We start from the raw sequence: 16,361 nt of genomic DNA, 5'->3' as shown, positions 1-16,361 counted from the left end.
GCTGTTTTCAGGCCAGGTTCATTTGAACATTTGAAGCAAAAGTGTTTATAGCTGTTGGACAGCCATACTCAAAGGCTGGGGGTAAAGCCCATTGTATCACAAAGGGACAAGACCAGGTAATTCTTTAGTGAGTGTTAACAGCTCACACTTTCCGTCTTTCTGGAGGCAGTCATGGCATTGTATTCTGTTGAACAAACACAAAGTGCTGAAAGTTGTAGAAGTAAAAGTATCAAGCTTTCTCACTCCTAACCTTACCCTCCCTCTCACGGCTCCCACTCTCCTCTCATTGTGACCCTGTTGTGAGAACTTGCGCTTTTTTCTTGTAGCTGGAAAGAAATTTTGCGACTTAACAGCCAAAAAATGATTCAAGAGAGGTGGGAGTGCATCTCGTGAGCTTGATGTTGTAATGTTACGTTTAATGAAGTGGTAAAGAGCAGTCTTGAAGTCACAGTGGGTTGTTTTGTTTGGAGATTTGCTCAGAGAGGGGAGCCAAATGAGAAAGCTGGTACATGAGGCATGCTCAAAATGAACTCCACCGATTATTCATTGCACTATGTGACACTCGACTGGGGGGGCAGCACGTGGTGCGGTGGTTAGCTACAGTATGTTGCAGGGTCTTTCTGTGTGGACTTTCTATTTCGATACACTGGCGACCTGTCCAGGTCCATTTTGCCCAATGTCAGCTGGGGTTAGCTGCAGCCCCCAATAACACTCAAAGGATAAGTTGTATAAATAATGGATTGATGGACTTGACTTTTGTTGCATCAGTATCCTGGTTTTACAATAAACCATGGTATGAAAGTTGATGATTATCTTATCATGCAACTGAATGATAAGATAACCTGATCTGATGACCTTCTGAAGGGAGGACTACTGATAATCGCACAAAATATAAAAATAATACCCCGTCACCCACAGAGGCCACTGCGGCTGAGGGCGTAGAGCGGTCGTCCTCTAACCAGAAGGTTGTGGTTTGATCCCAGTCTTCCCTATCTGCATGCCAAAGTGTCCTTGGGTGAGATACTGAACCCCAAATTGCCCCTAATGTGAACAAAACTGCTGCCCATAGATGCACTGAATGAATATGTGTGTGAATGGGTCAATGTCAAAAGAAACTGTTCTGTAAAGCGCTTTGATGATGCTTTGATCAAGACTAGAAAAGCGCTATATGAATACAGACCATTTACTGTGTGCTATATTACTGTTCATATGCAATATTACTATTCATATGTAATATTATTTGTGTATTTATGTTTAATATTGGTTCATCTATTATATTCAATATCATGATCAATATTACTCCTATTATTATTACTACATACTATTTTATTTTACTTATCTTATTTTAAACATTACTATTGTTGTTTATAGGCACTTGTTTCTGCATTTACTGCATTTACACTTTCCATTTGTATTTTTTATCTATAATACATTTTATACTTTTATTTAAATTAACACTTGTATTATTTAAATGTAATACTGTACTGTCTTATTCGCTGTACTTTAATCTGGGGCAAGCTGGAACAGGAATTTCCTTCAGAATGGAAAAAATCGTACATTTTCTTTTGTGACGGCATTTCTCATATACTTACTGACTTTTTACAAACAAAACAGTCAATCAATAACATAGTTGCAAAGATTCCCACCTCAACCACCCGCAACAGTAAAATAGTAACAGTCACAGGGGATATTTCTCTACCCTGACTACGTTTAATGCCTGCGCTACATTTGTTTTGTAACATTCATGCACTTACTTTAAATTAACATTTTCAAATGCAGGAATAAAGGATGTGAATATTTCCATTACCCACAATCAAACTCAACCACCAATAGGTCAACTGGAGATTCAGGCGTGTTGGCAGCGTCTAATGTAGCCTCGGGCCTGTAGCCTCAAGCACAGATGAGGATTTGTTTTTTTACTTTTTTCAAACTTGTAGTGTTTAGTCCCACCTGACATTGACTCTAAGTGATCTAATAGAGGTCAGGAAAAAATACGAGATGTTTGTCCGGGTCACAAACAGCCACATGCTCATAATGGCATCAAAAGCACCATCCCAGCTCCGAGCTCCTGGCACGTTATAACACTATATGGTTCAGAAACATCCTCTTTGAAAATGTTGTAGGAGTAGCAGGCGTGCGGTGTCACTTGAGATCCTTCACAGTTGCTCTTCTTTCCTCTCTGATATTTGGCAAAGGATTTTCTCAGTCGAGACAAGTGTAACGATTTCACAGAGCTTGTAAAGACTTTATGTTGTTTGTCAGCTGCGGTGCAGAAGTCTTCCTTAAAGCAGAATGCTCGAGTTAACTTTTACCTGGGGATGTGTAATTTCGCTGCAGATTGTTCTCAGCGCAAGTGTTCTGTTCTCAGCGTAGACACAAAAGGTTTTTGTCGCCGCAAAGTGCAAATCAAAGTCTTCAACCTCTCCAACCCCTTTTCTCTCACATCTGACTCTTACTTTGCTGAACTGCTGTTACTCAGCAGAAAGAAAAAACATATTTCAGCTGAGTTTCATCATTAAAATGTGACATCCGCTCGTTGGTGGTGCGTATGTCTAAATTAGAAAACATTCATTACTCTGTCAGATAAGCTGCCATCATATATCATATCAAAATGTGCTGACATCAAGATTTGGTATCTGCTTTAAGGAGATTTTTTTCTGCACAGTTAACTCAGTCTCATCTTGCGCGTCCTTTTCACTCTCACTTTTACTGTATGCTAAACCGCTGTCAAGGTCAGGCTCTTCTGGGCTTGTAACATTTCGTCACCCCCCTCCTCTCCTCTCTGCATCTGTGAAATGTGTTATCCGAAAAAGAAAAATGTCAATTTGCAAATGGAGCTATCTTTCCTTTGTTGCCTTTTGAAAAGACGCAGCGTGAAGCTGTTGGACCTCATTGTTTGTGGTGATTGGCGATGGTGATTAGCAATGAGTGAGGTGTTTATTTATAGACATAAAAAGCTCATACACTTTTCTCATCATGAAAACCATATGGACAAGTTCAAATGAAATATGTCTCCGGATTTTTTTCTTCTACTGCCAGTGTTGGTCTGATGGTAAACAAATGACCAATGGAGACAAAAGAACAAAAGTAATATTTATTTTCAGCTCATTTCCCTCAACTTTCCTAGTATTTAAAAAAAGATAACAAATTGACAACAGATGGTTTAATCTGTATTCTTCAGTTGTACTGTTTCAGCGATTGAACATCATTCACAACACACTGTGAACAAGTGAATGCAGCTCTGGAAGCCACTCGGATGATACTGTTATGCCGACAGCTACTTAGATCACTAGGAAATGTATAGGTCAGTGATCAAGGTCTCCAGAGGATGACTCCTATTGATCGCCCGTCTGAGCTTTCCCCTTGTGACAACACGAGTTTAGATTTTTTATCTGCATATTCAAATTATGAAAATCTGATCCCCCCGATTTGTACTAAACATATTCATGTTCCCCAGAGTGGAAACTTTCTTTTTGCTGAAAAATGCTGAAAGTCATACCACGCGGGGATAAACCTCTTTCCCTTGAATGGTCATTAAAAACTACAGTTTTTGATCCAGCATTTTTTTTTACCCACATTAGCAGTCAGTCCACCACTTTGATTCAGACTGAAATATTTCAACAGTTGTGCTAGTTTTGGTGTATGGGCAATCATGTCGTCCATCTTTATATACAGTGCATGGTTTGAAGCTTAGTGACAATTCAAGGCAGAGGTTCACGCTATATATTGTCATTGTGAAACATTGTTATGCAGATAAGAAGGGGTTAAAAACAACACTGCAACTCATCAGCATAAACTGTCATAAATTAGTCTAATCACAAAATTTAATACATGACTTGACACAATTTACAGATTATGATAATAAGAATTGATTGATTAATGGAAATATTTGACAATCTCAATCGTTTAAGGAATTTATCAGACAAAAAAAGACAATTTTCAAATTTAAAGGTTTGCTTTCTTTCTCTCGGTTCAGTGTTAACCTGGATATGTTTTTAGCTTGTTGGATGAACAAAACCAGACATTGCCTCGGACCCAGGGAACCTGCTTTTAACTATTTCATAGACATGTCTTAGATATTCAAAAATGAACTTACATATAATTGAAAAACGTAACAGATGAATAAAATAAAAATTGGTCATTAACTTTACCCTTAACTCTTACCCTACTAAACTATGACATACTAAACATTATTCCTGCTAAACATTGACATTTAGCATCATCATCAGCATTTAGCACTTAGCTCACAGAGTTGCTTACAAGGCTTTAGAAACTTTTTCTCTTTCTTTTAAACTGCCTGTCATGAGAGTGACCAGAAAGCCCGCAATTTGATCCCATGCTCCCCCATTCCACGTGCCGAAGTGTCCTTGGGCAAGATACCGAACCTGCATTGCCCCTGACGGCTGTGAGAGAGAGATGCACTGTGGGAATGTGTGTGGGTGAATGACCAAACTCTGCTGTTAAGCTCTTTGACTGGTCATCAGGACTAGAAAAGTGCCATATCAATACAGACCATTTTCCAGAGTGCGCTTTGAATATATTTCCACTGAACTACATGGTCAAATTCACACCTGTATCATACAAAGAAATTGTCTTTATAAAGGTTTTGAAAATATTTGTCAAAGATATTTATTTGCCACCAATGTTCTTTTGCCAGTCTGCTTAAATGTACTGCCTTTAAACAACTTGTAGACTGTGTTACCTGACAGTGACATAAATGCACTTTCAGTAAAGTGTTCCTGGATTGGTCCTTCCACTGCAATGACCTGACCTGATCTCTCCTCTTTAACTCCACAGGTCGAGTACCCAGTCAGAGGCGAAATAGCACTCTCATCCAACGACCTCCAACTGGTGCTTCAAGTTGAACGTAATCAGTGAGTATTCCTTCTCTTGTGCCATCTTCACTGCTGGAACACCTGTAATACGCTCCTCTGTTAGCCCCCCGGAGCAATGTGGAATTAACTGGGAGACTGGAGGGTGACTGGAGAGTGGGCTGATAATCGAGGGATGATGCTGTCGGGGCTGTTGCCGTTGGTCGGCCTGTGATTCACTGCACAAGCTCAAGGTTACTCTTAGAATCTTCCACTCTTATTTTTATTGTGTTTTCATATGGATGAAAGTAGTAGCACCTTCAACTGAGAGGAAAAACGAGAGCCTCATCTCTGAGAGATCCCTCTCCCAGGACGCACAGAAGTGCAATATCTGCCACATCATAGTTTACATATATTTACATACACTTTAGCCTCCAGTACACTAGTACAGTAGTGGATGTTAACAATGGTTTACATTCTTTGCACTTCTGTTTTGAGATGCGACTCCCTCTGGGTGGGTTGGCTGCTTAACTACACCTGTTATCATTGAATACGTGTATTAGAATCTATGTGAATACTTTTGTGGTTTCTCAAGTCTTTGTGCAAACATTACTTTAATCAATGCTGTTTACTAACAGCCTTACACATACTGTACGTGTGATGAGCATATTATTCTGCTCGTGTTAGTTATTATACACTGCACGAATCTCTGTCAGGTCTTATTAGGCTTTTAATTACTCTATTATTAAAAGCTAAATGTCTGATTTTAAAACCAGGTATAAAAAATGGGTGCCTGTATATTGAAACAAGAACAAGACCAATAGATTGTTCGACAGCCAGTATTAGCTTTTCAGATATTTTGGTGTCAGTGTGCCAACATGTGTGTATGTATGGAAAATGTATATCAAATTTAGGTAGTAGCAGGTGAAAAGAACAACATCTAGCAATATATACATTTACATATAAACACACACACACACACACACACATACATAAGACCATACATTACCAAGAGGAATGTAGCTGTCAAGGCTGTTGTATTCAAATATGAACTCTGGCTTTGTCTCAGTGAATGTTTGTTATGAAGCAGCTCCGCACTGCAGGTGCGTGACTTCAGAAGGCATGAGCGAGTGTGCGACGCTCCAACGAGTTGCACACTGAGGCACATCTCGGTGTTTGAGTCAAAGGCAGTGTACACATAGTGGATGCATAGGATTGCAGTTGCTTGGAAACAGATTGAGGATTTGGAGTAAGAGGAGACAAATGGAGGAAGTGACAGAGACCGTAAAGGAGGCGGCTAGAAAAAAACAGAAGCCCTAAGACAATGGTGGCATGCATGAAACAGACAGGCAGTGATAAATGAGATGCAGAGGAGACGGAAATGTATAGAGAGTTGGCTGGTGATGGTCCACTGAGTCCGGGCCAGGGAGTCACTGTGTGTAATTCACTGTACTGGCAGACTCTGTGTTTATTTTAAAAGAGCAGCTGAGTCCCAGCAAAGCGCATGGGCTTGGTCCGGACCGTCGAATGTAGGTCAGAGACAGGGGGACGCATTCTGGGGAAGCAGTTGCTCTTGCTGAAGGAGGAGTTACTGGAAACTGAGTTTATTTTATGTCCGGGCCGTCTTCCACTGGGAGAGGACTGGAAAATGGCCAGGAAACAGCCTGGTGCTCCGAGGCCAGGATCATTAATTTTACATTCATGAAAGGAGGAGAAAATATGTCCGGTTTAAATGATAAAAGTATCAGTTTAGTACATCATTAGGAAAACATACAGTGCATCTCATTATAACGGTATCTGTATCTCATTATGAGTGTTACATGAAATTTAAAAAAGATACCTGGTTGTTGTAGAAACGATCCTGTTTTCCTGACAACTCCCTTGAATAAAGGAAAATCTTGTTACATTGACAAAACTAACTTTTTCACGACAAAACTTCTTATATGCTAAATATATACAATATAGTTCTACATTTATACTTAAAAAAAATATGTTGTTATCCAAACAAAGCTTCAACTTATTAACAATAATGCATATTTTGTATTAATTACGCAACATGAATCAAAGCTAAGTATGTTCTTTAAGTAAAAGAGGATCATCTCAAGTGAAAAGCATCTTCTTATTCTGATCACATGACCTCTTCAATAGGAGAAAATGTTGTCTCCAGTATAAAAGTACCTAGTTATGCAACTATAAACATTTAATTGTAGCGTAATGATATATTTGGAGCCATTACCTTTTGCTGTTGTTGTCGATAGCAAGGACTCAAATTGTGTTTCTTATCAAACCAAAAACTCATTCTCAATTGGAAAAAAGAATAAAATAAGATTCAGCTCTCATACTGCCATACTTTATTTTTCTTGAAGTTTATACAAATTAATCAAATCATCAAGTCTCATAACATAGTGAAGTTTGACTGTACAGCACTGTACAGTTCCTGCTGTTAACATCCACTATCAACCAAAATGGCATTCAGGAGGTTATTGACTATTTCCATATTGATTATTTGGTGCAGGGCAGGTTGTTCTGTTGTCTCGGTCTAATCATCAGACATCAGATTGTTTTCTTTGACACTGTCAGTCCTTTTTTACTTTGAAGGGGGACATTTTAGATGGATGCTTTTTTTGTGAAAAGAAACAAATCTATAACAGAACAGGCCAATTGGTGTGGTTTTTGTGTTTGCTTTGGTCGGGGAGGAGAACCCCATCACACTGGAGCTCGGTGGAAATGATTAACAGATACCTGAAAAGTGCTACATCACACTGATAGTGTGGCTCCTTTTGTTTCAAGTGGTTTAAACAGACATGAGGGAAGAGGAGAAGAGAGGGATGGAATGAGAATGAATGTGCGGCGATGAAAGCTGACCTCACCACACACATCCTGAGCTTGAGCGTGAGAGTGGGGAAGCCTGTGTGTGTGTGTGTGTGTGTGTGTGTGTGTGTGTGTGTGTGTGTGTGTGTGTGTGTGTGTGTGTGTGTGTGTGTGTGTGTGTGTGTGTGTGTGTGTGTGTGTGTGTGTGTGTGTGTGTGTGTGTGTGTGTTTGTGTTGGGTCCTGGAATGCCAGCTGATATGGGGCTGGACATGCCTTTGCTGGCTGAAGTATCCGGAACAGTTTAACTGGGAAGCACGTCTGGCCGTCATGACACTGGTTTGCTTGTTTGTTTGCTTGTCTGCTCGTTGTGGTGTCCCAGGGTGTAGAGTGGGGCCTCATGGCATTCGACAGCACTGCGAGTCAGGGCAGCCCACTAACAACTCCAACCCACAGGAGGGTGACCTCAGTTATATACGCAGACATGGACACGGATGCATGGATAATCCGCAAAGGAGATTATGTTTTCATTGCTGTTTGTTTGTCTATGTTTCTGCAGGATTACCCAAATTTAGGAGTGGATCTGAATAAAGAGGTGGATCAGGGTTTTTTTCTTTTTTCACTTTCTTTTAGAAATTGAAATCGGACATTTAAATTAGCAGAGGTATGGACACTTTGATCGCCCCTCTACTTGTTTGTTTTTCACTCTGCTTGTAGGACATTTTCCACATTGTAACCCCTTCCGTTTGCTGACGAGGGCGGTGAGATGTTCAAACCTCCAAACATGCAAGCAGTTGTTTTGTCACTTATGAGTGGTTATAAGATGACCCCCTTTTCTAACATCTTGTCGATGAGGAAAATACTTTTTGAGGACGAGAACCACACTGGGAACATTTCTCTGATAAACATTAATCCAAGGAGATGGTTCTCATCACTGAAGCCTTTTAGTGCATCCTGTCCGTCAGTGACTCCCTCTCTCCTGTCAGACTGTCAGAAGCAGTCAGATTCATTTTCTTGGAAAGGCAGTGTTGGACAGTTAACAGGCTGTTTTTTTGACAGATTTTATTCTTAATACATCATTGTTACAGTTGTAGCATCCAGATCAGGGGTATGTCGTTATATCACGGGCCCCAGAGAAATATCTACCGTTTCAGTAGGCAACCTGATTGGCTCACCTAAATAAAAGGTCATGGGATCAATCTTAACTATTTACATGCCATTGAATTGGTAAATGGTCTGTTTTTATATAATTTTCTAGTCTTTATAACCACTTAAAGTGCTTTACAGCACCGTTTTGCCAATGATTCATTAACACATTCACTAAGGCATCTATGTGCAGCACCATTTCTCTCTCTCAACTCTTACACTGGGGTCTATTTGGGGTTCAGTGTCTTGCCCACGGTAGAGTGGGGGGGGAAACGTGGATCGAACTGCCGACTTTCTGGTAAGTGGATGACCCCCTCGACCTCCTGAGCCACCGCCGCTCAGGAGATTGATATTTTGGTCAAAGGACGAACCACAGCATCCTTCTCAACCCTGTGTTTGTGCACCTGTTCCTTTTGAAAGCTAATATAGCCACTGCCCCCCCCACCACCACCCTGCATGCCCTCAGAGCTGGGAGCTGGGTATTGTTTTGTTATAAATTTTCACCATAGTGGGAACATTCCCTCGGAGAGAATCTCCGGATAAATAACTAATAAGAAGCTGATCGAGCCGGTGGGGATTACACACTCTCTTACAGAGCAGGTTCAGTGTTAAGCTGAGGTCTGTATACTGCTGACAAGTGTATGGTTGTTTTGCGTGAATGCACACAATGCAATAGGTTTCGATCGAGTTTATTCTGAATCCTGCCTGTCTGCCGGGGACGGTAAAAAACTTTATGGATTGTTTAATGGCCACAGACACAGGTGTATGTGTCTGAGGAGCAGAGCTTGGTTAATGTTATAGGGCAGAAGCACAGCTGAGTAAGTGTTAGGGCCTGATCTACTAAAGTTTTTGGGTGTGTAAAATCGTGTGCAAACCGGATTGCATGCAGTATTACCAGCGCTGTCCATTTAGTACGTTTGCCTTAATGAATATGCAATATCTGGCGTTTCTACCCGAGTGCGCAAAATATTGGGAGGAGTAGATGCAAATAAATTAATTTAGCACACGCATTGTGATTTACAAAGCCTGAAAGTAATTGCGGTGATTGTGACTGCGTCTATATTTCATACTTTTGAAAGGTAGGTGCTAATCGGCACAGCGTTGCGCACAGATGGCTGCAGTTATTGTGGTGAGGGGGAGACGGCAGGAAGAAGACGGAGAGAACGGGTTTATTCTGCTCGTGTTAACATGATTGGATTGACACAAGCATCTTCTCTTAAATTCATCCGTTGTTGATGTTTCTTTGCTGTAGCTCAACAGCATGTTTGTTTGCCTCTTCCACTAACACCTCCAATTCCATGGCATTAAATTTCGCTTATGGGATCTTAGTAGATCAGGCCCTTAGTTGTTCTAATTTACTAGTGGGTGGGTACCATTTGCATGCCGCCCAGGGCTGCCGGCTGTGAAGTTATGCAGCAGATTTTGAGGGCGAGGTTCCTGTGTAGTGATGGCAGGGATTTTGGAGTGCCTTCTTCACTCTTCTTTCAGGTGACGCTGCATCTCCACCAGGTCCAGTAGAGCCTTAATTCCCACACACACCATCAGATCTTTGTGGCTGGGATGCTCTTGCCATGGTAAATAAAAGTAAATCCACTTAACTCCTGTGTCCTCTGAGGCGGGGTGTCCTTGTAAAGATGCAGCCAACAGCAGAGTGTGTTTTGCGCTTGGCTCTCATTCACGTACTCCTGCAGGTCCAGTGCTTGATGAAAAGGAGTGAACGTTGGCGAAGATAGTTCTGAATTTAAGGGGTGGAGAGCAGGTGCGGGTTCTGAAGGTGGTTGTAAAATTCAGTGGTTTCTCCCACATGACATCATTAGGGGCTCCAAATCTGAAGGGCTCACTGATTCACATGTTTGCATTTAACTACCTAGTTTCTTATGCAGTGGTAGCCACCACAGAGAACCAAGTGCATGTTCAAATGCCCTGAAGGGGGACATTCTCATAATAAGTCTTGTCGTGCTATGAAATTAGCCATTGTCTCATCCCAAAGGACATAATGTCATAAAAGCTGAAGCTAATTAAAAGCTAGTTCTTAAACATATACACTGAAGCCACTTTCATGAAAAAAAGGGGGAAAAAAGTTAGTTCATAAGTTGAACTGGCACAGTGTCAGTTATTAAATTAAGAAAAGTTTTTTTTCATATTAGAAGATAAGAAAATGTCAATGTATAATGTTCAGATTGGTGCCTGTCTGGGTGTCTGAGTGTGTGCATGTGTTACTTAAGCAAGTAAAAAGAATTACACAAACACACTATATTGAAGATAAGCCAACAGGGTGATCATCATGTGTTAAATATTAATGCAATCAAAACAATTGGCCATATCATTCAATTAGTCTGCGGTGGCTGGTGGCGCTCAGCAGCTTTATCTCCTCGCCTCGGTATCTCTCTCACACACACACACACACACACACAGCTCAGGATGCTGGCATTGCACTTAAGGACCACATTTCATTTTAAATGGCAAATTTTCTGTTGAGGGTTAGTAAATGGAGTGTAAGCTCCCTTTATGTTAATAAAAGCCTTGATTACACTGCCACCCTTGGATGATACGTAATGAAATGGGCTATATATGCCATTGTACATGATGATGAGGTGGACCCCTGCAAATGTTTCTAGTTGAGCTGACAAGGTGTTAATTAGCACTCAAGTCTTCGGAGAGTTCCCCCTCACATAGAGCGGAGTTTAGAGGCACTTTTTAAGCACCCTCCTGGCAGCCTCTTTTATTATCCCAGTTCCTTCATCGATTCTTTTTCTTTTTTCCTCAGGAACTAGCTTGTTTGAACTTGGCCGCGGTCTGACAGTGTTTCCACTTTAATAATGATTCAAATCAATAATGAGCTTTGTTCTGTTAATCTGCTCTAATCCAGCTCGGATGTCAGCTCAGACGATGACTGGCAGCTCCGAGCCAGCTGCGCCCAGGTTTTATTTGCGAAGGAAAATCCCAAGAAAACCACTTCGATTTGGAGCCGCTTCAGCTGGCAGGATGAAGGGAGTAAGGGGAGAGGCAAAGGGAGGGAGGGGGATGACTCTGTAGTGTGGGAAAGACAGAGACACTGCAGAGGGTTAGCGAGGCTCACAGGAAACAGAGGAGGCCTTCAGCAAGTTAGTCCTGGGGGTCATGGAGGGTAGAGATGAGGACGAGTGGATGTAAAATCAGACTGAGAGCAGGTGGTGATGTTGGGAGATGTGAGTCTGGGCCTGCTAGACCTGCTGTATACCCTGAAGACTCTGTAGTGCTTCCTGTTTGGCATGCACTGAGGAAGTCCTGCTGTGCAGCCTTGAAACTTTATATTTTTACTCCGCATTTCTGCATGATTGCGTGGCTGTACACACACACCGCAACACACGCCATACGCGCACACACACACGCACACACACACACACACACACACACACACACACACACACACACACACACACACACACACACACACACACACACACACACACACAGACACACACTCCCTCTCTTACTGACATCTGAATACAGTACAGTCCTGCTCACCGCTGTGTATGTGTCCGTAAAGACAGCATAGCCTCATCTGTCAGGCCTTCTGTGACCACGACTAAGTGCACTTACTTTGTTTGGTTCAGACCTTCAGACTTTTCAGTTTAGTCCCAACCAAAATAACAGGTGGGAGAGGAAACTGAGACCATCATGGTCCGTACCAAAATTGAGTCCAGGTAGTTGACACAGGATTAAACAACAGAAGAAGAAAGCACAAAGAAGGGAGTGGGGCTGGTAGGGTTTCTGCAGTCCTTCCCTCCGATATAATGTTTGAACAAGGAGGACGTTCATTTGGTGTATTTGAACCGTGTGGAGTACTGCGCCTGAAGTTGGTGATGCACCATGGCAATCACATGAACCAAATGAACCGGTTCATTCATTTTCTCCATTCAAACAGAAACACTGCTACCTGCCCAACAGTAAACATGCCGACATCAGACACACGCCAATTTACAAACTAAAAAAACTGTACGTTTGTCATACAGAATTCTTTAGTGCGCTCCCTAAATAACAATGTGTAACCAAAATGGAACAAAGACATAAAGCTTGGTTTGGACCTTGGTCCGGACTTTCAGGTGTGAATGGACTCTAAGGCTCCATCCTGTAGGACTTTGTTACCATCTCACATTTCAGGTCACACCTTAAGGTCAAATCACACTTTTCCCACTTTCTCAAACAGCTAAATTATAAACCACAACACAGCTACGAGGTTGCAAAACCAATTTAAATGTTTCCAAGATTTGATCAATTGGTTAAATGCTCCGTATTTATATACAGAGTTGAATTACTCTACAGCAGAGGTAGCCAACACGTGGTTTATCTCCTGCATTTCCTTCAATACAAGTCGGATTATGTGCGAGACTAGATGTCAGGACTCTACGTTCTGAAGATGCGCATCTTTCAGTCTGTCGATAACAATCAAAGCCCCGTTGGAACAAATGAGTGGATTCAGAAAGTGAAACGCTGGAGTGCTTTTACTTTGAAACGTGTTCGGAAAGTGTTGTAAATACATTTGTGTCATAGACAGATAAACATTTTGGTTCACAGCAGAATAAACAGAGAAAATGATCTTTCACCTGAGTTTTAATGTTTATCTGATGAATTTATGTCACAAACAAATGGTTGCAACACTTTCTGTAAGCCTTTTCAAAATAAAAGCACTCCAGAGTTTGTTAATGATACCCATTCCCTTGTTTAAAAAGGTTTTTTTATTGTGAAATATTTGCGGGAGCGGAAAGATGCACGGCTTCATACTGTGTAGTACTGGTTTTTATTTGAGTACAAGGGACTTCTTTCATACAAGGAAATAATCATATTTGTGGCCATATTCAAATCAAAGCCTATTAGTAAAAACATTGTGCTGCAGTAGCAGCTCCTCTGCAGAACATGATGTGGAACTGAGAAGCTACATATTTTGCATTGTAAATATGAATTGATATTAATTTGAATATTGTCATTGAATAGAAAAAGTTGCACAACTGCCTCTCTTTGTGTATATTTATTTCTTCTACATTCAGCCTTTAACAGAAATTGCAAAAAATAATAAATATGACCCTCCTAAGTGGGTTTTTTGGAAGATATCAGGGTGGTAGCTCTCGGCTTACGTTTGGAATTAAAAAGTGCTCTTGGGCTCGAAAAGGTTGGTGACCACTCATCTACAGCAAAGACTCTTTTTCAATTTTAGAAATTTATTATTTTAGGTTTGAACGGCACATTTTTTCCAGATTCATTTTTTGTTCTCTTTTTTACCATGTAAATACATTCCCAAATATGTTAGGCCAATTGTTGCCATGAAAATGACATTGAGTTTTATTTTGTACTGAGAAAATCTAAGCCACGGTCAATGGATGCCTCTTTTTTTGAAAAAAATAAAATCTTTAAAAATATGGCTATATAGCCTTTGCTAGGTCTCATCTCTTTACAAGCCTGTTTTGTTAGATTATATAAATCATGCAAATATTATATAGTTTTTAACTCTTTGGGACTGTCAATGTGTTGGCCTTCATGTTGTTCACATATGATTGTATTTGAGTCAGTTTTTGAGATATTTAGCTCAGTGCAAATTCAAGTGACGAAATGCTAAATAATGCACATTCAGCCAAGACTGCACCTTGCACACAAACACCTGAATGGTCACTGTATAAGGCACGAAAGGCTCACATTTGGTAATGGTACAAACACGTAGTTGCCCTGAGCCATCGTCGCTGCTTTTGTTGTCGGAGGAAGCCATTAACCTTGATCCTGTGACAGGGGCTTCGGGAGTTGACAGCGCGCTTCACAGACGGGTGACAGGCCATGAACAGACGTAGGGGCCAATTAGAGCTGGTGTGACAAACATGGAGGTTCCTGGTTGTCGTGTCACCCCTTGAGCCTGTTCCACTGCCCTTGTGTGAGAGTTAATCCACGCATACATATATGCTCGTGGTTCCAAAAAGTAGTTCAACTGATACAATATTAATGCAATACAGCATGCTTGTATCACATGTGATCAAGTGACAATAGGCATTTGTCATTTCTGTCATTTCCCCAAAATGACATGTTTGAAGAAGCAAAAGATGACAATGTAAGTGACAGTGTTACAGATCAACACTGATTTGATTCCTACTTCAGACCGGATCGTTATTTCTTATGATCACAAGCGTCTCTGTCGTTATCCACGATGAAAGAGTTCTCCAAATGTGTCCCTGACCGTAACAAAGTACTGACGCTAAAGGAAGTTGTTTTTGAAACACACAAAGTCTTTTTTACATCCCGATAGCCATCGATAAAAAAAAAAGTGTCTGTGGCCCTTGCAGCACTGTAATAGACCGAATGAAGTGATTGGCTGCTGGCGTACCTGTCTGTCATCAACCAACCTGCCTGGCTGCGTTTCCCCTGCCCATGCTCCCGCTGTAGTCCTCACAAGCTGTGGCTCAGTGGCTAGAGCGGGTCGTCCTCTAACCAGAAGGTCAATCCCATTCTTCCCCTCCTGCATGCCAAAGTGTCCCTGGGCAAGATAATGATCCCTAATTGCTCCGGCAGCTGTGCTGTCTCATAGAGAAAGTGCTGCACACAGATGCACTGTATGAATCTGTTTATGTGTTAATGGGTGAACTGTACTGTGAAACGCTTTGATTGGTCATCAAGACTAGAAATGCTTCATATAAGACTATGTACCATTTACTACTATTTAGCCAGAAAGAAAGAGAGCGAGTCACAGGAAAGTTGGCTTCCAGCAGCACACACACACACACACACACACACACACACACACACACACACACACACACACACACACACACACACACACACACACACACACACACACACACACACACTAAAAGAATAAAAGAAACTGCGGAGTTGACGTTAATCCTCTGTGGCTTTGTAGGTGTGAGAATCAGCTCTCACATTCTGCAAAGTCATTGGATCCATTGCTAATATGAACATTATTGATCGTTGCAGCTATTGGTTTCACGCAGTAAACCATCAGGCCCATATGCTGAATGAGTAATCATTGTGCTTCCCGCTCTGCCACTTGCCTCTTGTGAAGCAGCAGTCATGTGTTTCATAGATTGAGTTAGGTCGTGTGCTGCAGTGAGTAATCCTCCTCAGCAGGAAGGGAGCTCTGACTTCCAGATGTCTGTGAGAGGACCAGGCCGAGCTGCACAGTTCTTATTTTTTTTTTCCAGACACCATCACCCGAGTGTATCTCCAAGTTAGACCTGTAATTACAATTAAAGTATTTGTGTACGCTTTACAGTGAACAATAATAGGGTGTATGCTATTCTGATGAAGCTATGGGAAACTGCACCTGAAACCTGGCTTCTATCATTACTATATAGTCTTTTATCACCAGCGCTCCTGCTCCCAGCACCACTCAGCCCTTCATCCCTGTGATGAATGTCCTCTCTCAGCCCCCCCGTGTTTGTGTCTTTGAGGCTCAGCACAATAGGCTCATTGCAAAAATGCATGAATCTTCAATTATACCTGTTTTTCTCCCCTCTCTTTTCTTCTCTTTTGGTCTCGTTAGGCTCGGAGCCAGTTTTCATTCGATAAGAGCGTGTGCCGTTTTCTCATTTCCCTATTTCACAAAACACAATTTG

General features: G+C 41.4%; 1 protein-coding gene across 1 annotated transcript in view; it reads left to right on the top strand.

Annotated features, from left to right (window-relative positions):
• The window catches only part of adam19a (ADAM metallopeptidase domain 19a), a 199,833-nt gene that overhangs the window by 86,220 nt on the left and 97,252 nt on the right, over positions 1 to 16,361 (top strand). The window contains exon 3 of the mRNA XM_035148187.2: positions 4,798 to 4,874. Coding sequence (XP_035004078.2) covers positions 4,798 to 4,874 — 77 coding nt within the window. The remainder of the gene's footprint in view (positions 1 to 4,797; positions 4,875 to 16,361) is intronic.

Source organism: Hippoglossus stenolepis, chromosome 23, assembly GCF_022539355.2.
Source record: "Hippoglossus stenolepis isolate QCI-W04-F060 chromosome 23, HSTE1.2, whole genome shotgun sequence".
Classification (NCBI taxonomy): Eukaryota; Metazoa; Chordata; class Actinopteri; order Pleuronectiformes; family Pleuronectidae; genus Hippoglossus; species Hippoglossus stenolepis.
Note: the sequence above shows the minus strand (reverse complement) of the source record. Positions and strands in the feature narration are given on the sequence as shown.